The following is a 22520-nucleotide window of genomic DNA, read 5'->3' as shown; positions in this document are numbered from 1 at the left end:
GAGAAATGGCAAATAGACAAGTGTGAGGTATATAACTTGGATGGTCAAATGTAAGATAAAAATATACAATAAATCCCGGAGAACTGTGAACACTGATGTACAGAAGGAACTTGGGAGCTCAGTTGAAAGGCTACACTTTTTCAGTTAGGGATTCATTAGAAAAAGTGGAAATTCACAATGCAGCTGATAAAACTTTGGCTGGTGGCCAAATCTCATCTCCTTTCCACACCTGTCCACCTTCCAAAAGGACCACTTGTTCCGTAACTTCTGGTCCATTCATCCCTCCCTGACCCCTGGCACTTCCCCGCCCTTCACAGGAAGTGAAACATGTGTCGCCACCACTCCCACCCTGATCCCAGGACCTCATCAGCCCCTCCAGGTGAGACAGAGATTCACCTGAACTGTATCTGGTGCTCCCGATGTGGACTCCTTCACCAATGAGACCAAGCACGAACAGGGCGATCATTTCACAGAGCACCCACACTCAGTCCAGTGAGAGAGATATGGGCCGAACACAGGCAAATGAGACCAACTGAAGAAGTCACCTTGCATGTATGTCAGTCCGAAGGGCCTATTTCGACCCTACAAAAAGTTACTGACTTGAAACATTAACTGAGCTTCTCTACCCACAGATGCTATCGACCTTGCACCTCCAACCTCTCCACATCTCACTCTGTGTTGCTCGCGAAAGATGGCAGATGCTGTTTCAAACAGCTCTCTGCGGAAAGTAGAGGAACAAAATGCACTCCAGCCACTGTTTCAAAACCACTCATTCATCCCCACATCAGCTCGAATGTCAGGTGAATTTTCTAGATTAAAACTCTTATTTCAAACTGAAATTAAATCCTCCCACATTTGATAAGACTGATTCTTGGGAACTTCTTCAAGCCTCATTGAAAGTGATTTGTCCTTTCCCTCAACTACACTGTGAGGCCTCTGCAGAACCCCTCTAGCTTCTCAGAAATGTCGTGACTGACAAGCACAAGGCTGCTGGAAATCTGACATTGACGCATCAGAGTAGTAGTAACCAGTGCAGACTGTGTTTACATTGTGTCATACTATTGAGAAACTGCTCTCACAATAGAGGTAAAATATCACGTATCAGTCTTCAAAGCACTCAGATTAATCACCAGGTTGATGAGGGTAATTCAGAAATACATACTGTTCACAAACACAAAAGCTGCAAACAAAAACATTTAAATGAATCCATGCAACACACATAAAAGTTGCTGGTGAACGCAGCAGGCCAGGCAGCATCTCTAGGAAGAGGTGCAGTCGACGTTTCAGGCTGAGACCCTTCGTCAGGACTAACTAAAGGAAGAGTGAGTAAGGGATTTGAAAGTAGGAGGGGGAGGGGGAGATCCAAAATGATAGGAGAAGACAGGAGGGGGAGGGATGGAGCCAAGAGCTGGACAGGTGATAGGCAAAAGGGATACGAGAGGATCATGGGACAGGAGGCCCAGGGAGAAAGACGGGGGGGGGGGACCCAGAGGATGGGCAAGGGGTATAGTCAGAGGGACAGAGGGAGAAAAAGGAGAGTGAGAGAAAGAATGTGTGTATAGAAATAAGTAACAGATGGGGTACGAGGGGGAGGTGGGGCATAAGCGGAAGTTAGAGAAGTCGATGTTCATGCCGTCAGGTTGGAGGCTACCCAGACGGAATATAAGGTGTTGTTCCTCCAACTTGAGTGTGGCATCATCTTTACAGTAGAGGAGGCCGTGGATAGACATGTCAGAATGGGAATGGGATGTGGAATTAAAATGTGTGGCCACTGGGAGATCCTGCTTTCTCTGGCGGACAGAGCGTAGGTGTTCAGCAAAGCGGTCTCCCAGTCTGCGTCGGGTCTCGCCAATATATAAAAGGCCACATCGGGAGCACCGGACGCAGTATATCACCCCAGCCGACTCACAGGTGAAGTGTCGCCTCACCTGGAAGGACTGTTTGGGGCCCTGAATGGTGGTAAGGGAGGAAGTGTAAGGGCATGTGTAGCACTTGTTCCGCTTACACGGATAAGTGCCAGGAGGGAGATCAGTGGGGAGGGATGGGGGGGACGAATGGACAAGGGAGTTGCGTAGGGAGCGATCCCTGCGGAATGCAGAGAGAGGTGGGGAGGGAAAGATGTGCTTAGTGGTGGGATCCCGTTGGAGGTGGCGGAAGTTACGGAGAATAGTACGTTGGACCCGGAGGCTGGTGGGGTGGTAGGTGAGGACCAGGGGAACCCTATTCCTAGTGGGGCGGCGGGAGGATGGAGTGAGAGCAGATGTACGTGAAATGGGGGAGATGCATTTAAGAGCAGAGTTGATAGTGGAGGAAGGGAAGCCTCTTTCTTTAAAAAAGGAAGACATCTCTCTCGTCCTAGAATGAAAAGCCTCATCCTGAGAGCAGATGCGGCAGAGACGGAGGAATTGCGAGAAGGGGATGGCGTTTTTGCAAGAGACAGGGTGAGAAGAGGAATAGTCCAGATAGCTATGAGAGTCAGTAGGCTTATAGTAGACATCAGTGGATAAGCTGTCTTCAGAGACAGAAAGATCTAGAAAGGGGAGGGAGGTGTCGGAAATGGACCAGGTAAACTTGAGGGCAGGGTGAAAGTTGGAGGCAAAGTTAATAAAGTCAACGAGCTCAGCATGCGGGCAGGAAGCAGCGCCAATGCAGTTGTCGATGTAGCGAAGGAAAAGTGGGGGACAGATACCAGAATAGGCACGGAACATAGATTGTTCCACAAAGCCAACAAAAAAGCAGGCATAGCTAGGACCCATACGGGTGCCCATAGCTACACCTTTAGTTTGGAAGAAGTGGGAGGAGCCAAAGGAGAAATTATTAAGAGTAAGGACTAATTCCGCTAGATGGAGCAGAGTGGTGGTAGAGGGGAACTGATTAGGTCTGGAATACAAAAAGAAGCGTAGAGCTTTGAGACCTTCCTGATGGGGAATGGAAGTATATAGGGACTGGACATCCATGGTGAAAACAAAGTGGTGGGGGCCAGGGAACTTAAAATCATCGAAAAGTTTAAGAGCGTGAGAAGTGTCACGAACATAGGTAGGAAGGGATTGAACAAGGGGGGATAAAACCGTGTCGAGGTATGCAGAAACGAGTTTGGTGGGGCAGGAGGAAGCTGAGACAATAGGTCTGCCAGGACAGGCAGGTTTGTGGGTCTTGGGTAGGAGGTAGAAACGGGAAGTGCAAGGTGTGGAAACTATAAGGTCGGTAGCAGTGGATGGGAGATCCCCTGAGCGGATAAAGTCCGTGATGGTGTGGGAGACAATGGCCTGGTGCTCCTTAGTGGGGTCACGATCCAGGGGTAAATAAGAGGAGGTATCCGCGAGTTGTCGCTGTGCCTCGGCAAGGTAGAGGTCAGTACGCCAGACTACAACAGCACTCCCCTTATCGGCGGGTTTAATAATAAAGTTAGGATTAGTGCGGAGGGAGTGGAGAGCAGAGCGTTCCGAAGGAGTGAGGTTAGAATGGGGACAAGGTGCGGTGAAGTCGAGACGGTTGATGTCCCGTCGGCAGTTAGCAATAAAGAGATCCAGAGCAGGCAGAAGACCAGAGCGGGGTGTCCATGAAGAAGAGGAGGGTTGAAGACGGGAGAAGGGGTCATCGATGGGGGTGGAATCCATACCTGCTGTGTCCCATTTTCCCACTCACCAAACCTTCTCCACTTGGTCAGTATGAATGCGTTGGGCTGAATGGCCCATTGCTATGCTTCTTGCTTCCCCCTCCCCACATTCTCCTGTCTTTTTCACTGGTGCCTGAAGCCAGGGGTTATAACAGTCAAGAAGAAACAATGCACAACATCGAAACCTGTGCACTCCCCTTCCCTGAAAAGCAGATTGTGACCATTCACAATATCTGTGACCCTCCTGGCTTTATATACCTCCAGAGATTTCAAGATCATTTAATGTCTTTTCCTGTAAACAAGTGTAAACAAGCAGAAAGAAATAATTGTTACTCTGGATCTGAACCAACATGAAAAAAAAACATAATAGATAATAGATAAAGAGCACAATAATAAAAACAATAAATATAAATGCATAAAATAATTTATATACATAGATTGACTGTATGCCTGTAAAGTGATGCTAGGCACAGGGGTCACCCCTCGCATCCAGGGTAAATCTCCTAGTCCAACTAACCATGCTTTAACAACTTAATATGCTTTAACATTGCCAGTACCTCTGCTGTTGTGTTGTGCATTTGTTCTAATTCACATGAAAGCATCTACTACCACCTCTGGCTTCTCTCAATAAAGAAATATTAATTCCAATTTACTACTTCATTCTGTTTAGTCAAGTGACAAAACTTTCTGGTCCAGGCTGCCATGTGGGACTTTGTCAAAGGCTTGTCATCCACGAACATACTAACCACACCAAGAACAGTCTTATCCAGATCGTTCGTATGGATGATCACCACCACTGGTCACAGCCTCCAAACTGAAAAACAATCCTCAACTACCACTTCTGACTGCTGCAGTCCAGTTCGGCATCAAATTGACTATCGCACTCTAGATCCCATATGATCAACTCTTCCTGACCAGCCTGCCATGTGGGACCTTGGCAAAGTGCGTGCTGAAGTCCAGTAGACAACATCCATCACCCTGCCCTCATCAGTTCTCTCTGCCATCTCTTCAAAAGCAATCAAATTTGTAGACATGGTTTCCTACACACAAGGTCATGCTGACTACCTCAGTCTCTGCCTTTCCAAATGCAGGTAACCCTATATCTCAGAACCCCGCCAAGTAACTTTCCTATCACTGATATTATGGCTCACTAGCCTGTAATTCCACACCTTGTCCTCGCAGCCTTTCTTATAAATAAGGCACAATTTTTTCCACCCCGCACCTCACCTGTTGTTGAAGATAATGTATATATAGAAACCATAGAAACTGCAGCACAGAAACAGGCCTTTTGGCCCTTCTTGGCTGTGCCGAACCATTTTCTGCCCAGTCCCACTGACCTGCACACGGACCATATCCCTCCATACACCTCCCATCCATGTATCTGTCCAATTTATTCTTAAATGTTAAAAAAGAACCCGCATTTACCACCTCATCTGGCAGCTCATTCCATACTCCCACCACTCTGTGTGAGGAAGCCCCCGCTAATGTTCCCTTTAAACTTTTCCCCCCTCACCCTTAACCCATGTCCTCTGGAGTTTTTCTCCCCTTGCCTCAGTGGAAATAGCCTGCTTGCATTCACTCTATATATACCCATCATAATTTTATATAACTCTATCAAATCTCCCCTCATTCTTCTACGCTCCAGGGAATAAAGTCCTAACCTATTCAACCTTCTTCTGTAACTGAGTTTCTCAAGTCCCGGCAACATCCTTGTAAACTTTCTCTGCACTCTTTCAACCTTATTTATATCCTTCCTGTAATTTGGTGACCAAAACTGAACACAATACTCCAGATTCGGCCTCACCAATGCCTTATACAACCTCATCATAACATTCCAGCTCTTATACTTAATACTTTGATTAATAAAGGCCAATGTACCAAAAGCTTTCTTTACGACCCTATCCACCTGTGACGCCACTTTCAGGGAATTTTGTATCTGTATTCCCAGATCCCTCTGTTCCACTGCACTCCTCAGTGCCTTACCATTAACCCTGTATGTTCTACGTTGGTTTGTCCTTCCAACGTGCAATACCTCACACTTGTCTGTATTAAACTCCATCTGCCATTTTTCAGCCCATTTTTCCAGCTGGTCCAAGTCCCTCTGCAGGCTCTGAAAACTTTCCTCACTGTCAACTACACCTCCAATCTTTGTATCACCAGCAAATTTGCTGATCCAATTTACCACATTATCATTCAGATCATTGATATAGATGACAAATAACAATGGACCCAGCACTGATCCCTGTGGCACACCACTAGTCACAGGCCTCCACTCAGAGAAGCAATTCTCTACTACCACTCTTTGGCTTCTTCCATTGAGCCAATGTCTAATCCAATTTACCACCTCTCTATGTATACCTAGTGACTGAATTTTCCTAACTAACCTCCCATGCGGGACCTTGTCAAAGGCCTTACTGAAGTCCATGTAGACAATATCTACTGCCTTCCCTTCATTCACTTTCCTGGTAATCTCCTCAAAAAACTCCAACAGATTGGTCAAACATGACCTACCATGCACAAAGCCATGTTGACTCTCCCTAATAAGTCCCTGTTTATCCAAATGCTTGTAGATTCTGTCTCTTAGTACTCCCTCCAATAACATACCTACTACCGACGTTAACCTTACTGGCCTATAATTTCCTGGATTACTTTTCGATCCTTTTTTAAACAACGGAACAACATGAGCCACTCTCCAATCTTCTGGCACCTCACCTGTAGACAGCGACATTTTAAATATTTCTGCCAGGGCCCTGCAATTTCAACACTAGTCTCCTTCAAGGTCCGAGGGAACACCCTGTCAGGTCCCGGGGATTTATCCACTTTAATTTTCCTCAAGACAGCAAGGCCCTCCTCCTTTTCGATCTGTGCAGTTTCCATGATCTCACTACTTGTTTCCCTTAATTCCATAGACTTCATGCCAGTTTCCTTAGTAAATACAGACGCAAAAAACCTATTTCAGATCTCCCCCATTTCCTTTGGTTCCGCACATAGCCGACCACTCTGATCTTCAAGAGGACCAATTTTATCCCTTACAATCCTTTTGCTCTTAATATACCTGTAAAAGCTCTTTGGATTATCCTTCACTTTAACTGCCAAGGCAACCTCATGTCTTCTTTTAGCCCTCCTGATTTCTTTCTTAAGTGTTTTCTTGCACATCTTATACTCCTCAAGCACCTGATTTACTCCCTGCTTCCTATACATGTCATACAACTCTTCTTCTTCCTTATCAGAGTTGCAATATCCCTTGAGAACCAAGGTTCCTTATTCCTATTCACTTTGCCTTTAATCCTGACAGGAACATACAAATTCTGCACTCTCAAAATTTCTCCTTTGAAGGCTTCTCACCTACCGATCACATCCTTGCCAGAGAACAACCTGTCCCAATCCATGCTTTTTGGATCCTTTCTCATTTCTTCAAATTTGGCCTTCTTCCAGTTAAGAACCTCAACCCTAGGACCAGATCTATCCTTGTCCATGATCAAGTTGAAACTAATGGTGTTATGATCACTGGAACCAAAGTGCTCCCCTACACAGACTTCTGTCACTTGTCCTAACTCGGTTCCTAACAGGAGATCCAATATTGCATCCCCTCCAGTTGGTCCCTCTATATATTGATTTAGAAAACTTTCCTGAACACATTTTACAAACTCTAAACCATCTAGACCCCTAACAGTATGGGAGTCCCAATCAATATATGGAAAATTATAACCCCCTACCACCACAACTTTATGTTTCCTGCAGTTGCCTACTATCTCTCTGCAGATTTGCTCTTCCAATTCTCGTTGACTATTGGGTGGTCTGTAATACAATCCCACTAATGTGGCCATACCTTTCCTGTTTCTCAGCTCCACCCATAAGGACTCAGTAGACAAGCCCTCTAATCTGTCCTGCCTGAGCACTGCTGTAATATTTTCCCTAACAGGCAATGCTACTCCCCCACCTTTCATTCCTCTGCCTCGATCACATTTAAAACATCGGAACCCTGGAATATTAAGCTGCCAGTCCTGCCCCTCCTGTAGCCAAGTTTCACTAATTGCTATAACGTCATAATTCCACGTGTCAATCCACGCCCTCAACTCATCCGCCTTCCCCGCAATACTCCTAGCATTGAAATATATACACCTCAGAAGATTTTTACCACCACTCACAACCTTTCTATTAGCAGATTTGCTTGAACTTTTAACATCATTTATTTTCACCCCAGCCACACTGTCAGCTCTGGCACTCTGGTTCCCATCCCCCTGCAAATCTAGTTTAAAGCCTCCCCAATAGCACTAACAAACCTCCCTGAAAGGATATTGGTTCCCTTGTAGTTCAAGTGTAACCCGTCTCTCCTGTACAGGTCCCATATGCCCCAGAAGAGGTCCCAATTATCCTGAAATCTGAAATCCTGCCCCCTACACCAGTTCCTCAGCCATCCTCCAGAGCATCCTATTCCTACCCTCACTGGCACGTAGCACAGGTAGCAATCCTGAGATTACCACCCTCGAGGCCCTGCTTTTCAACTTCCTACCAAGCTCTCTATACTCACTGTCCAGGACCTCCTCACTCTTCCTTGCTATGTCATTGGTACCGATGTGCACCACGACATCTGGCTGGTCACCCTCCCACTTCAGAATGTCATGCAATCGATCAGAGACATCCTTGACCCTGGCACCCGGGAGGCAACAAACCATCCTGGATTCTCTGTCACGACCACAGAACCTCCTATCTGTACCTCTAACTATCGAGTCCCCTATCAATACCGCTCTCCTTTTTCCACCCTCCCTTCTGCACTGCAGAGCCAGACTCAGTGCCAGGGATCCGGCTACTGCAGCTTGTCCCAGGTAAGTCATCCCCCCCAACAGTATCCAATGCGGTATACTTGTTGTTGAGGGGAATGGCCACAGGGGAACCCTGCTCTGCCTGCCCTTTCCTCTTCCCTCGCCTGACAGTGACCCAATTTCCTGTGCTCTGCTCCTTTGGCGTAACTACCTCCCTGTAGCTACTATCTATAATCTCCTCATTCTCCCGAATGATCCGCATGTCATCTAGCTCCTGCTCCAGTTCCCTAACACGGTTTGTTAGGAGCTGCAGCTGGATGCACTTCTTGCAGGTGTCGTTGTCAGGGACACCGGAGGGCTCCCTGACTTCCCACATCCTGCAAGAGGAGCATTCCAACACTCTGCCTGGCATTCTCTCTACTCTAAACAATCTGAACAAAACAAACTTACTGGAACCAAACCTGGCCTCTGCCTGTTGAGCCAAAGCCGTCCCACTCTGACTCAGTCCACTCCGATGATGGCCGCTGTATATGGTGGTCTGTTTTTAAACCTTGGTGCGCTACGTCACGCGCCTGCGCAGTGAAGACCCTACTCCCCGAGCAGTGTTTAAAAACAAAGACTTTTTCTACCCGATTTCTTCCACTCCCTTCTTCAGCTGCTTGCTTCGACTGAAACAAGAACCCCGTTGAAATTTTCTCCTTTTAAACCTTATCTTTTGCAGGAACTCTGGAATGTCTTCTCTACCTTCTATAATGTCCTAGAATACACTTGTCAGGCCCTGTGATTTATCCACCTTAATATGCTTTAACATTGCCAGTACCTCTGCTATTGTGTTGTGTATTTGTTCTAATTCATAACTATTCACTTCACTGAATTCCCTAGCTTCCATGATCTTCTCCACAGCAAATACCGATAAGAAATATCCACTCAAGAGCTCGCCTTTCTCTGATTTCACACACATGACCACATTGATCCTATTGCCTTCTTTGTTAGCTTTTTGCTATTAATATAGGTGCAGAACATCTTATGATTCCCCTGTATTCTTTCTGCCATGTTGACTATCCCATGTCCCATTTGTAGCCCTCATTTCATTCTTAAATGTATTCCTTAAGCCTTATGTCCGATACCCTTCAAGGGATTCATTTGAACCCAGCTGTCTATAACTTACATATGCTTCTTCCCTTTTGTTAACAGCTCCCGGATGCTGCCAGTCTCGCCCTTCACTCTAATGGGAATGTGTTGGGCCTGAACTCTTCCTATCTCACTTTAACAACCACCCACTGGACATTTGCCCCTTTACTTGCACACAGCCTCTGCCAGTCTACCTCTGCAAGTTTCAACCTAATGCCTTCAAAATTTGCCTTGCCCAAATTTAGGACTTTAACTTGGGGAGCTGTCCAATCTTTTTCCATAACTATTACAAACTAGGCACTGCTTCTAAAACGTCCCCTGTAGCTTGTATCATGCAGTCTAGGGACCCAAACACACCTCCAGATGTAGCAAATATATATTTCTTCCACTGCAACACATTGCATTCCATATCTTATCTGCAGTAAAGAAACCATGTTTCTTTGGAGCCAAGGAACTGCAAAGGTAAAAAGACCCTGATGGAAATTATATACAGAGCCTCAAACAGTAGTAAGGATGTGGGCTACAAATTACAAAGGGAGATTGAAAATGCACACCAACAGGGCAATGTAAAACAAGTCATGAGGTCTTTAATATGTGGGTAGGTTGGAAAATCAAGTCGGTGCTGGGTTCTAGGAGAGGTTATTTCTAGAGTGCCTACAAGATAACTTTTTAGAGCAGCAATTGGTTAAGCCCACGAGGGGATCAGCTATTCTGCACTGGGTGTCGTGCAATGAACCAAAATATATTAGAGAGCTTAAGGTAAAGGAACCCTGAGGGTAAAGTGATCATAATATGATCAAATGCACCCTGAAACCTGAGAAGGAGAAACTAAAGTCAGATGTATCAGTATTAAATGGAGTAAAGGGAACTACAGAGGCATGAGAGAGGATGAGAAAATCTGCAGATGAGTAAGACCAAAAGACATAGGAGCAGAATTATGCCATTTGGCCCATCGAGTCTGCTCCAACATTCAATCATGCCTGATCCTTTTTTCCCCTCCTCAGCCCCACTGCCTGGCCTTCTTCCCTGGGCTTGTATACTCTGGAATTTAGAAGGCTGAGAGGGGATTTTATTGAAACATATAAGATTATTAAGGGATTGGACACGCTGGAGACAGGAAGCATGTTCCCGCTGATGGGGGAGTCCAGAACCAGAGCCCACAGTTTAAGAATAAGGGGTTGGCCATTTAGAACGGAGTTGAGGAAAAACTTCATCACCCAGAGAGTGGTGGATATATGGAATGCTCTGCCCCAGAAGGCTGTGGAGGCCAACTCTCTGGATGCTTTCAAGAAAGAGATGGGTAGAGCTCTTAAAGATAGCGGAATCAAAGGGGGTAAGGCATGAACTGGATACTGATAGTGGATGATCAGCCATGATCACAGTGAATGGCGGTGTTGGCTCGAATGGCCGAATGGCCTACTCCTGCACCTATTGTCTATTGGCTAACCTTTGATGCCATGTCCAATCAAGAACTTAACAAGGTCTGCCTTAAATACACAAAACAACCTGGCCTCCAGAGCTGCCTGTGGTAACAAATTCCAGAAATTCACCACCCTCCGGCTAAAGAAATTTCTCTGCATCTCTTTTAAATGGACACCCCTCTATCCTGAGGCTGTGCCCTCGTGTCTTAGACTCCCCAACAATGGGAAACTTCCTCTGCACATCTACTCTGTCTTGGCCTTTCAGCATTCGAAAGGTTTCAATGAGATTCCCCCTCATCCTTCTAAATTCGAGCAATTACAGGCCCAGAACTATCAGACATTCCTCATACGATAACCCTTTCATTCCCAGAATCATCCTTGTGAACCTCCAAACCTCCTCTGAACCCTCTCCAATACCAGCACATCTTTTCCCAGATGAGGAGCCCTACTCAACGTGAAGCCTCACCAGTGCCTTATAAAGCCTCAGCATCATATCCCTGCTCTTGTATTCTAGACCTCTTGAAATGAATGCTAAAATTTCATTTGCCTTTCTCACCACCAACTCTAATTGTAAGTTAACCTTGAGAGTGTTCTGCACAAGGACTCCCAGGTCCCTTTGCATCTCATAGTTTTGGATTTTCTCTCCAGTTAGAAAATAGTCTGCACATTTATTTCTACTACCGGTGCATGACCATACATTTTCTAACACTCTATTTAATTTGCCACTTTCTTGCCCATTCTCCTAATCTAAGTCCTTTTGCAGCCTACCTGTTTCCTCAACACTCCTTGCCCCTCTATCAATCTTCATTTCATCTGCAAACTTGGCAACAAAGCCATTGATAGACAGCATAAAAAGAAGCGGTCCCAATGCCGACCCCTGCGGAACACCACTAGTCACTGGCAGCCAACCAGAAAAGGATCCTTTTATTCCCACTCACTGCCTCCTATCAATCAGTCAATGCTCTAACCATGACAGTAGAGTTGGCCAGAATTGATCGGAAAAGAACACTGGCAGGGATAACATCAGAGCAACAACGAGTGGAATTTCTGGAAGCAATTTGAAAGGCACAGGATATATACATGCCAGAGGAAGAAATATTCTAAAGTTAAGATGACACAACCATAGCTAACAAGCCAACATAAAAGCCAACGAGAAGGCATATAATAGAGCAACCATTAGTGGAAAGTTAGAGGATTAGGAAGCTTTTAAAAACCAACTGAACGCAACTAAGAAAGTTATTAAGGTAAAACTGGAATTCCAAAGTAAGCTAGCCAATAACATTAAAGAGGATACCAAAACTTTCTTTAGGTACATAAAGTGTAAAAGAGAGGTGAGAGTAGATATCAGACTGCTGGAAAACAATGCTGGAGTGGTATTAATGGGGGAACTACGAAATGGTGGATGAACTGGATAAGCATTTTGCATCAGTCTTAACTGTGAGAGACACTAGCAGTATGGTGGAAGTTCCAAGTGTCGGGGTCATGAAGTGTGAGAAGTTACCATAACTAGAGACAAGGTTCTTGGGAAACTGAAAGGTCTGATGGTAGGCAAGTCATGTGGACTAGAAGGTGTACACCCAAGGGTTCTGAAAATGGTGGCTGAAGAGATTGTGGAGGCATTAGTAATGATCTTTTAAGAATCACCAGATTCTGGAATGGTTCCAAAAGACTGGAAAATGGCAAATATCACTCTACTCTTCAAGAAGGGAGAGAAATTGAAGAAAGATCAGTTAATCTGATCTGAGTGGTTGGGAAGATGTTGGAGTGGATTATTAAGGATGAGGTCTCAGGGTACTTGGAGGCATGTAGTCCATATGGTTTCCTCAAGGACAAATCTATTGGAATTCTTTGAAGAACAACTAATCAGGATAGACAAAGGAGAATTGGTTGATGTTGTGTACTTGGATTTTCAGAAGCCCTTTGACAAGGTGCCACACATGAAGCTGCTTAGCAAGCTACGAGCCCATGGTATTTCATGAAGGATACTAGTGTGGATAAAGCAGTGGCTGATTGGCAGGTGGCAAAGAGTGGGAATAAAGGAAGCCTTTTCTGGTTGGCTGCCGGTGACTAGTGGTATTCCATTAGTCAGCAGCAGGGGTCTATGTTGGGACCGATTCTTTGTTAGATTATATGTCAATGATTTGGCTGATGGAATTGTTACATGAGGAGATAAGAGAGATTTGGAGGGAGGGGAAGGCAGGAGATTGGAACGGAGAAGAAAATTGGATCTGCCATGATAAAATGGCAGAGCAGACTTGATGGGCCAAAATGGCCTAATTCTGCTCCTATATCTTACGGTCTTGTGTGCAGGCTGTACAATCACTTTACAAAGTGTGTCAGGGTGACTCCAAGCTTTCCATCCAATTCCCCACTCTGACCTGATGTAAACTGCAGTAGTGAATGTTTCTATTTGGATCAGCAGCAACATTTAATGAAAAACCATCAGGAGTCCTGATGAAGGGTCTCAGATTGAAACGTCAACTGTACTCTTTTCCATAGATGCTACCTGGCCTGCTGAGTTCCTCCAGCATTTTGTGTGTGTTGCTCAGATTTCCAGCATCTGCAGATTTTCTCTTGTTTGAGATTACCTAGGGGCCACAGTACAAGTTCAGAGCCTGCTACTGGCAGAGCAACAATTAGATGATAAAAAATGTTTTAATGTGTTTTTACAGAGCAAATTTGCTCTTATTTACATTTCTTACTACACAGCACACCTACGTACAGAATGTGGTCTCACACAGCTGCTGGGCATTGTGCTCAAGCCAACCCTAACTATAACCGCACTGAGTCAAGCTATGATTTATTACAGGGTGGAACTTGGTAACAGTTAATAAACTTAATGCCACCTTTCATCCCTTATTCTCACCTCATCTAGAATCATCCTTATGGCTTTTCAGCCTAGTCTCACCACCCTCTCAAAGTCTTCCTCTTGTTCCCTCTATCCCAATTCCACTTGTTTTCAACTTCACAATTCAGCAAAGAAATAAATGAAGGGAGATTATAGAGTAACCGAGCCAGAAATAAAAATATCACTAGTTTCAAACATTGTGAGGAAAGGTTGCACAAGACAGGACTTGTATTCACTGGAGTTTGTAAGAGTGAGAAGCTATTGATTTAAATATACACAATCCTGGTAGGTCATAAAAGAGATGTAGAGAGGATGTTTCTTTTCTGGGATGACTAAGGACAATAAAGGAAAACCTATCAAAAAAAGGGTCACACCACGCCCTCTGCCTACTAACCTATCTTTCCAATATACTGTATATCCTTGGACGTTTACCTTCCCCCAGAAGAGGCCCCACTGATTCAGGAACCTGAAGCCCTGCCCCCTACACCAGTGTCTCATGCCTGGTCATGCTACTCTTGCGCTCGTTAGCACGTGGCACAGGCAGCAATCCCGAGATTACTACCCTGGAGGTCCTGCTTTTCAGCTTCCTACCCAACTCCCTGAATTCTCTCTTCAGGACCTTCTCCCTTTTTCTACCCATGTCATTGGCACCAAGGTATCAAGCTGTTATGCCTCCAGACAGAATGTTTTTTATGGTGCCTCAATAAAAATTGGCAATGGTCAACGGGGACATGCCAAATTTCTTTAGCCTCCTGAGGAAGCAAAAAATTTGAGGAAGTAGAGGAGTTCAGGAGTAAGGTCCTGAAGAAGGGACATGGCCCGAAACCACGACTGTTTCTTCATTTCCATAGAAGCTGTCTGGCTGGCTGAGTTTCTCCAGCATTTCTCTGGAGCGGAGGAGAATTTACTTCTTTTTTACACTAGGGTATATGAATGTTGAACAAGCTGTCAGAGTAAGTGGCTGAGGCAGGGACAATAACTATTTGTAGATGACAGTTTGACAGGTACATGGCGAGGAAATTGATTCGAAGAAGGAGTCTGAGAGTCTGAGTGGGAGTGCCGAGAAAGACATTTTTGAAATTTTCGTTATTTTTTTTCTCCAACGGCGTTCTGAGAGGCGGGACTGCGCCGGCGTGTGACGTCGGGCAGTGCAGCGCGGCAGATTTAAAAGGGCAGATATCCTGCTTCGGGTTTGATTCGAAGAAGGAGTCTGAGAGTCTGAGTGGGAGTGCCGAGGAAGACATTTTTGAAATTTTCGTTATTTTTTTTCTCCAACGGCGTTCTGAGAGGCGGGACTGCACAGGCGTGTGACGTCGGGCAGTGCAGCGCAGCGCGGCAGATTTAAAAGGAACAGAGCCTCATAGAGCGGGCAGCGTAGTTTGCGGGCTGCGGAGTGAGCCAGGAGCAGAGTGAAGACTTAAGGGCTTTGGCTCAACGGGCTTAGGCGGAAACAGGCGAGGAAGGTTTGGCATTCATTTTCTGTTGTTATTTGAGGAGAGGGGCAGTATGAGTGTGAGGGCAGTTTGCTGTTCTCGGTGTCGGATGTGGGAGGCCCTGGAGTCTCCAAGCCTCCCAGACGTCTACATCTGCGCCAAGTGCATCGAGATGCAGCTCCTAAGGGACCGTGTTACGGAACTGGAGCTGCAGCTCGATGACCTTCGTCTGGTCAGGGAGAGTGAGGAGGTGATAGAGAGGAGTTGCAGGCAGGTGGTCACGCCGGGGCCACGGGAGGCAGACAAGTGGGTCACGGTTAGGAGGGGGAAGGGGAAAAGTCAGGTAATAGGGAGTACCCCGGTGGCTGTGCCCCTTAACAACAGGTACTCCTGTTTGAGTACTGTTGGGGGGGACAGCTTACCCGGGGGAAGCGACAGTGGCCGTGCCTCCAGCACAGAGTCTGGCCCTGTAGCTCAGAAGGGTAGGGCAAGGAAGAGGAGGGCAGTTGTGATAGGGGACTCGATAGTAAGGGGGTCAGATAGGCGATTCTGTGGACGCAGTCCAGAGACCCAGATGGTAGTTTGCCTTCCTGGTGCCAGGGTCCGGGATATTTCTGATCGTGTCCAAGATATCCTGAAGTGGGAGGGTGAGGAGCCAGAGGTCGTGGTACATATAGGTACCAATGACATAGGTAGGAAAAGAGATGAGGTCCTGAAAGGAGAATATAGGGAGCTAGGAAGGGAGTTGAGAAAAAGGACCGCAAAGGTAGTAATCTCGGGATTACTGCCTGTGCCACGCGACAGTGAGAGTAGGAATGCGATGAGGTGGAGGATAAATGCGTGGCTGAAGGATTGGAGCAGGGGGCAGGGATTCAAGTTTTTGGATCATTGGGACCTCTTTTGGCGCAGGCGTGACCTGTACAAAAAGGACGGGTTACACTTGAATCCTAGGGGGACCAATATCCTGGCAGGGAGATTAGCGGGGGCTACTGAGGTGACTTTAGGGGTGGGAATCAAATTAAAGAGGCTAGGCGTGAGGAGGTTAGTTCACAACAGGGGGATGGGAACCAGTGCAGGGAGACAGAGGGGTGTAAAGTGAGGGTAGAAGCAAAAAGTACTAAGAAAAGTAAAAGTGGCAGGCCGACAAATCTAGGGCAAGCATTAAAAAGGGCCACTTTTCAGCATAATTGTATAAGGGCTAAGAGAGTTGTAAAAGAGCGCCTGAAGGCTTTGTGTGTCAATGCAAGGAGCATTCGTAATAAGGTGGATGAATTGAAAGTGCAGATTGTTATTAATGATTATGATATAGTTGGGATCACAGAGACATGGCTCCAGGGTGACCAGGGATGGGAGCTCAAGGTTCAAGGATATTCAATATTCAGGAGGGATAGACATGAAGGAAGGGGTGGTGGGGTGGCGTTGCTGGTTAAAGAAGAAATTAACGCAATAGAAAGGAAGAACATAAGCCGGGAAGATGTGGAATCGATATGGGTAGAGCTGCGTAACACTAAGGGGCGGAAGACGCTGGTGGGAGTTGTGTACAGGCCACCTAACAGTAGTAGTGAGGTCGGAGATGGTATTAAACAGGAAATTAGAAATGTGTGCAATAAAGGAACAGCAGTTATAATGGGTGACTTCAATCTACATGTAGATTGGGTGAATCAAATTGGTAAAGGTGCTGAGGAAGAGGATTTCTTGGAATGTATGCAGGATGGTTTTTTGAACCAACATGTCGAGGAACCAACTAGAGAGCAGGCTATTCTGGACTGGGTTTTGAGCAATGAGGAAGGGTTAATTAGCAATCTTGTTGTGAGAGGCCCCTTGGGTAAGAGTGACCATAGTATGGTGGAATTCTTCATTAAGATGGAGAGTGACATAGTTAATTCAGAAACAAAGGTTCTGAACTTAAAGAGGGGTAACTTTGAAGGTATGAGACGTGAATTAGCTAAGATAGACTGGCAAATGACACTTAAAGGATTGACGGTGGATATGCAATGGCAAGCATTTAAAGGTTGCATGGATGAACTACAACAATTGTTCATCCCAGTTTGGCAAAAGAATAAATCAAGGAAGGTAGTGCACCCGTGGCTGACAAGAGAAATTAGGGATAGTATCAATTCCAAAGAAGAAGCATACAAGTTAGCCAGAGAAAGTGGCTCACCTGAGGACTGGGAGAAATTCAGAGTTCAGCAGAGGAGGACAAAGGGCTTAATTAGGAAGGGGAAAAAAAGATTATGAGAGAAAACTGGCAGGGAACATAAAAACGGACTGTAAAAGCTTTTATAGATATGTAAAAAGGAAAAGACTGGTAAAGACAAATGTAGGTCCCCTGCAGACAGAAACAGGTGAATTGATTATGGGGAGCAAGGACATGGCAGACCAATTGAATAATTACTTTGGTTCTGTCTTCACTAAGGAGGACATAAATAATCTTCCAGAAATAGTAGGGGACAGAGGGTCCAGTGAGATGGAGGAACTGAGCGAAATACATGTTAGTAGGGAAGTGGTGTTAGGTAAATTGAAGGGATTGAAGGCAGATAAATCCCCAGGGCCAGATGGTCTGCATCCTAGAGTGCTTAAGGAAGTAGCCCAAGAAATAGTGGATGCATTAGTGATAATTTTTCAAAACTCGTTAGATTCTGGACTAGTTCCTGAGGATTGGAGGGTGGCTAATGTAACTCCACTTTTTAAAAAAGGAGGGAGAGAGAAACCGGGGAATTATAGACCGGTTAGCCTAACATCGGTGGTGCGGAAACTGCTGGAGTCAGTTATCAAGGATGTGATAACAGCACATTTGGAAAGCGGTGAAATGATCGGACAAAGTCAGCATGGATTTGTGAAAGGAAAATCATGTCTGACGAATCTCATAGAATTTTTTGAGGATGTAACTAGTAGAGTGGATAGGGGAGAACCAGTGGATGTGGTATATTTGGATTTTCAAAAGGCTTTTGACAAGGTCCCACACAGGAGATTAGTGTGCAAACTTAAAGCACACGGTATTGGGGGTAAGGTATTCAGACAGGAAGCAAAGAGTGGGAATAAACGGGGCCTTTTCAGAATGGCAGGCGGTGACTAGTGGGGTACCGCAAGGCTCAGTGCTGGGACCCCAGTTGTTTACAATATATATTAATGACTTGGATGAGGGAATTAAATACAGCATCTCCAAGTTTGCGGATGACACGAAGCTGGGTGGCAGTGTTAGCTGTGAGGAGGATGCTAAGAGGATGCAGGGTGACTTGGATAGGTTGGGTGAGTGGGCAAATTCATGGCAGATGCAATTTAATGTGGATAAATGTGAAGTTATCCACTTTGGTGGCAAAAATAGGAAAACAGATTATTATCTGAATGGTGGCCGATTAGGAAAAGGGGAGGTGCAACGAGACCTGAGTGTCATTATACACCAGTCATTGAAAGTGGGCATGCAGGTACAGCAGGCAGTGAAAAAGGCGAATGGTATGCTGGCATTTACAGTGAGAGGATTCGAGTACAGGAGCAGGGAGGTACTACTGCAGTTGTACAAGGCCTTGGTGAGACAACACCTGGAGTATTGTGTGCAGTTTTGGTCCCCTAATCTGAGGAAAGACATCCTTGCCATAGAGGGAGTACAAAGAAGGTTCACCAGATTGATTCCTGGGATGGCAGGACTTTCATATGAAGAAAGACTGGATGAACTGGGCTTGTACTCGTTGGAATTTAGAAGATTGAGGGGGGATCTGATTGAAACGTATAAGATCCTAAAGGGATTGGACAGGCTAGATGCAGGAAGATTGTTCCCGATGTTGGGGAAGTCCAGAACGAGGGGTCACAGTTTGAGGATAGAGGGGAAGCCTTTTAGGACCGAGATTAGGAAAAACTTCTTCACACAGAGAGTGGTGAATCTGTGGAATTCTCTGCCACAGGAAACAGTTGAGGCCAGTTCATTGGCTATATTTAAGAGGGAGTTAGATATGGCCCTTGTGGCTACGGGGGTCAGGGGGTATGGAGGGAAGGCTGGGGCGGGGTTCTGAGTTGGATGATCAGCCATGATCATAATAAATGGCGGTGCAGGCTCGAAGGGCCAAATGGCCTACTCCTGCACCTATTTTCTATGTTTCTATGAAATGTTGAGGAGGACAAGGCCCAAACACTGACATATGTAACTCACTCAAAAGGGGCACTTTGGACCAGCTGAGCTGAACAGCCTGTTTCCATGCTGGTATGACTATAAATTTGAGGTGTTGGTTGTTGGGAAGTCAGACCTGGGCAGGACTTTCAGCTGAGTCCTGGGGAGTGTTGTGGAACAGAGGGACCTTGGAGTACAAGCATATGGGTCCTTAAAGTGGCATCATAGGTAGGCAGGTTGATAAAGGAGACTTTTGGAATGCTGGCCTTCATCAGTCAGGGCACTGGGTATATCAGTTGGAGCATTATGCTGCAGTTGTACAAGGTGCTAAGGAGGTCACTCCTGTGAGTATTGTCTTCAGTTTTGATTATCTTGTTATAGGAAGGATATCGTTATGAACACAAAGATGATCTATGAAAATGTTGCCAGGATTCCAGTACATGTGTTATGTGGAGAGGTTGGGAAGGTTAAGATTTTATTCATCATAACGTAGAGACTGAGAAGTGATCTTACAGAGCTACATGAAATCACAAGGAGCTTAGAGAGGATGAATGTGTTCAGTCTTTCCTCGGGAAATGGAATAAAAACAAGAGGGAAGAGGGTCCCTGAGCAGCAGCTCCTTCACACAGGGTGGTGAGTATATGGAATGAGATGCCTGAGGACATTTGAACAAATCCATGGATAAGAAAAGTTTGGAAGGCCAAATGAGGGCAAATGGGACTAGCGTAGATGGCATCTTAGCTGGCAGAGAGACACTGGGCTGAAGCATCTGATTCTGAGTAGTTACTCTGTAGTTCATAGGCTGGGTTTGAACTCTTTTTCCCGTGTGACCAGGACTCACAAAGACCCAATCAGAGGGATCAGAATCAAAGGATAACAGCACATGGGGTCAATAGTGGATATTGTCATACATAACTTTGAAGCAACCCTCTTACCTTGAATCGCAGACAAATAAACAAACGAATCTTCATGGCTCAGGTTTTCCAGAAACACCTGGAAAGAGACAAGAGATCAACGACTTGAGATGCAGCCAGACTCTGGAGATCGGCAAACAGAGGCAGAATCAACTGTGCAGATCAACACAATTTTCCTCAGCAACATCGACTGATGCCAATTATACACCTCTCTCAAACAACACATTCTCCTTTGCAACACAATTAACGGACACCTCATCCTGACTGGTGGAAATCTTGGAACACCTCTCTCTCAGGGCCCAGGGGATACTTTCATCAGCAGGCTAGCAAGCAGTTCACCACCACCTTATTGAGGGCAGTGAGGAATGGACAAGACACACCAGAATCGTTAGCAATGCCAATGTCCTGAAGAAAGATAACGCAAAAAAGCTTTTCACAAACTTTTTCTTTCACGAATGCAAATACCAGGATATCCAAATACCAGCTGAATCCTATGGTTAACCAAGTCTGTTTGCAAGTGATTAACCAGCTAGCACGGGGATCAGTACTGGCACCCAAGATGTTCGCAGTGAAGGAATTTTTTTTGTTTTTATTTATTCATTTACGGGATGTTGTCGTCGCCAGCTAAGTCAGCATTTATTGCCCATCCCTAGTTGCCCCTGAGAAGGTGGTGATGAGCTGCCTTTCTGAACCGCTGCAGTCCCTGAGGTGCAGGTACACCATGTATATCTAACTCAAAGCTGAGAGATCATGTGGGCTGTGACGAGGATGGGGGAAAGCTCCAGTATGGTGAGAGATTCTGCAGTTTAACATGGATTAACAAGAGGTGATTTACTGATGGCAGTAACAGGAGGACAGGTGATCTGAATGGTAAAAGATCTAAATGGTCAAAGGGTCCAGAGATAACCCCCTGTTCTAAGTTGGTTAAAAATTTCCCAGCTGATAGAATCAGACTCTATTAAGGCCTCAGCCTGTGGAGCAAAACATCCAACAAGAACTACTGCAACCTCAACAAAGCAAAGTGAGAACTCACCGTCAGAACCTTTTCCTGGTTACTAAGGGCTTCGGAGTTATGTTGCCGAACCATCTGAGTGAGTGTCCTTAGAGCAGCTGCACGTGCAGACACCTCAGTGTCAAAGGCTACCTCAAGAATCTGCTGGAAGTCATTGGAGGCGCAGTTCCTGTCTCGGCTCCTGGTCCCTGCACTGGCCTCCACTGCCTGTATTCCACGAGTCGACTCTGTTTTACTGCCCATGGTACTGTGTGCAGCCTTGGAAACCGTTTCACTGGAGAATGCTCCGTGGGTGGCAATGGTAACACGCAGGTCTGACGCCAGCTCTTGTATCACAGGATCAGGATGTAACGCTGAGAGCCGTTCGAGGAGAGGCAACATCGGTCTCATTGCAACAAAGTCCGATGAGGTCAGCTAGGGCAGACAGATGCAGTGATCAGAGGAGAGGAGGAGCGAGTGAGAGACAGGCGATTGAGTACAAAATGCATAGTAACGCAGCAGTTAGTGTAATGCTATTACAACTCCAGTGACCTGGGTTCAGTTGCACTGCTGTTTGTAAGGAGTTTGTGCATTCTCACCATGACCAAATGGGTTTCATCCAGGTGCTCCGGCTTCATCCCACATTTCACAGGATTAGCAGGTTAGTTGGTCACATGCTTGTAACTGGGTGACGCAGACTCATTGGGTTGAAAGACCTGTTATCATGCTGTATCTCTAAATAAACCTAACCATGTGGATCCACAAGCAGCATGTGGCAAGGGTGTGAAAGGTGAGGAGGGCATGAGAGAACAGCAGCAGGAAATGGCAGTATGGTAAGGGTCACGCAAACCAGAGGAAGTGTGCAAATGACACCAAAGTTGGTGGCAGAGTGGACAGTAAAGGTAGTTCTGGGAAAGTGGGGAAAGGAATGCAACATAGACCAGTGCGAGCTATTTTGGTGACTTACAGCAGTGCAGGATGTAAAGAGTGAATGGCCAGGCCCTGGGTGTGGTGATGGACAGCAGTACAAGTACTTCCTGAACATGGTGACACAGGTAGAGATCGCTCCGTGGTGAAGAAGGCATTTGATGTGCTTGTCTTCATCAGTCAAGGTGCTGATTATTAAGGGGGTTAAGGATCACAAGGAGAAGGTGGAAGAATTGGGGTTTGACAGAGTGGGATGAATGTCCTAATTCTGCTCATTGGTGATTGAGAACAACATTTGAGGCTTCACTTTACAGGGCTATGGTCCTAGTTCAGGTTCATGGGAGTCGCCAGTTTAAATGGTTTTGCACGGGCTA

General features: G+C 45.8%; 1 protein-coding gene across 5 annotated transcripts in view; it reads right to left on the bottom strand.

Annotated features, from left to right (window-relative positions):
* Nucleotides 1-22520, bottom strand: part of tango6 (transport and golgi organization 6 homolog (Drosophila)) — a 175691-nt gene that overhangs the window by 44072 nt on the left and 109099 nt on the right. For 3 of the 5 annotated variants that reach the window (XM_072280060.1, XM_072280061.1, XM_072280063.1), the window contains 2 exons: nt 21262-21654; nt 20250-20307 (listed from right to left, as the gene is read on the bottom strand). In XM_072280060.1, the coding sequence (XP_072136161.1) occupies nt 20250-20307; nt 21262-21654 (451 nt within the window). Of the gene's footprint in view, nt 1-1935; nt 3909-13418; nt 13520-20249; nt 20308-21261; nt 21655-22520 lie in introns of those variants that run through there. The other 2 variants (XM_072280064.1, XM_072280062.1) reach the window with 2 other exon arrangements.

Source organism: Mobula birostris, chromosome 15 (genome assembly GCF_030028105.1).
Source record: "Mobula birostris isolate sMobBir1 chromosome 15, sMobBir1.hap1, whole genome shotgun sequence".
NCBI classification, from domain to species: domain Eukaryota; kingdom Metazoa; phylum Chordata; class Chondrichthyes; order Myliobatiformes; family Myliobatidae; genus Mobula; species Mobula birostris.
The sequence above is the reverse complement of the archived record's forward strand: the minus strand, read 5'-3'. Positions and strand labels throughout refer to the sequence as shown.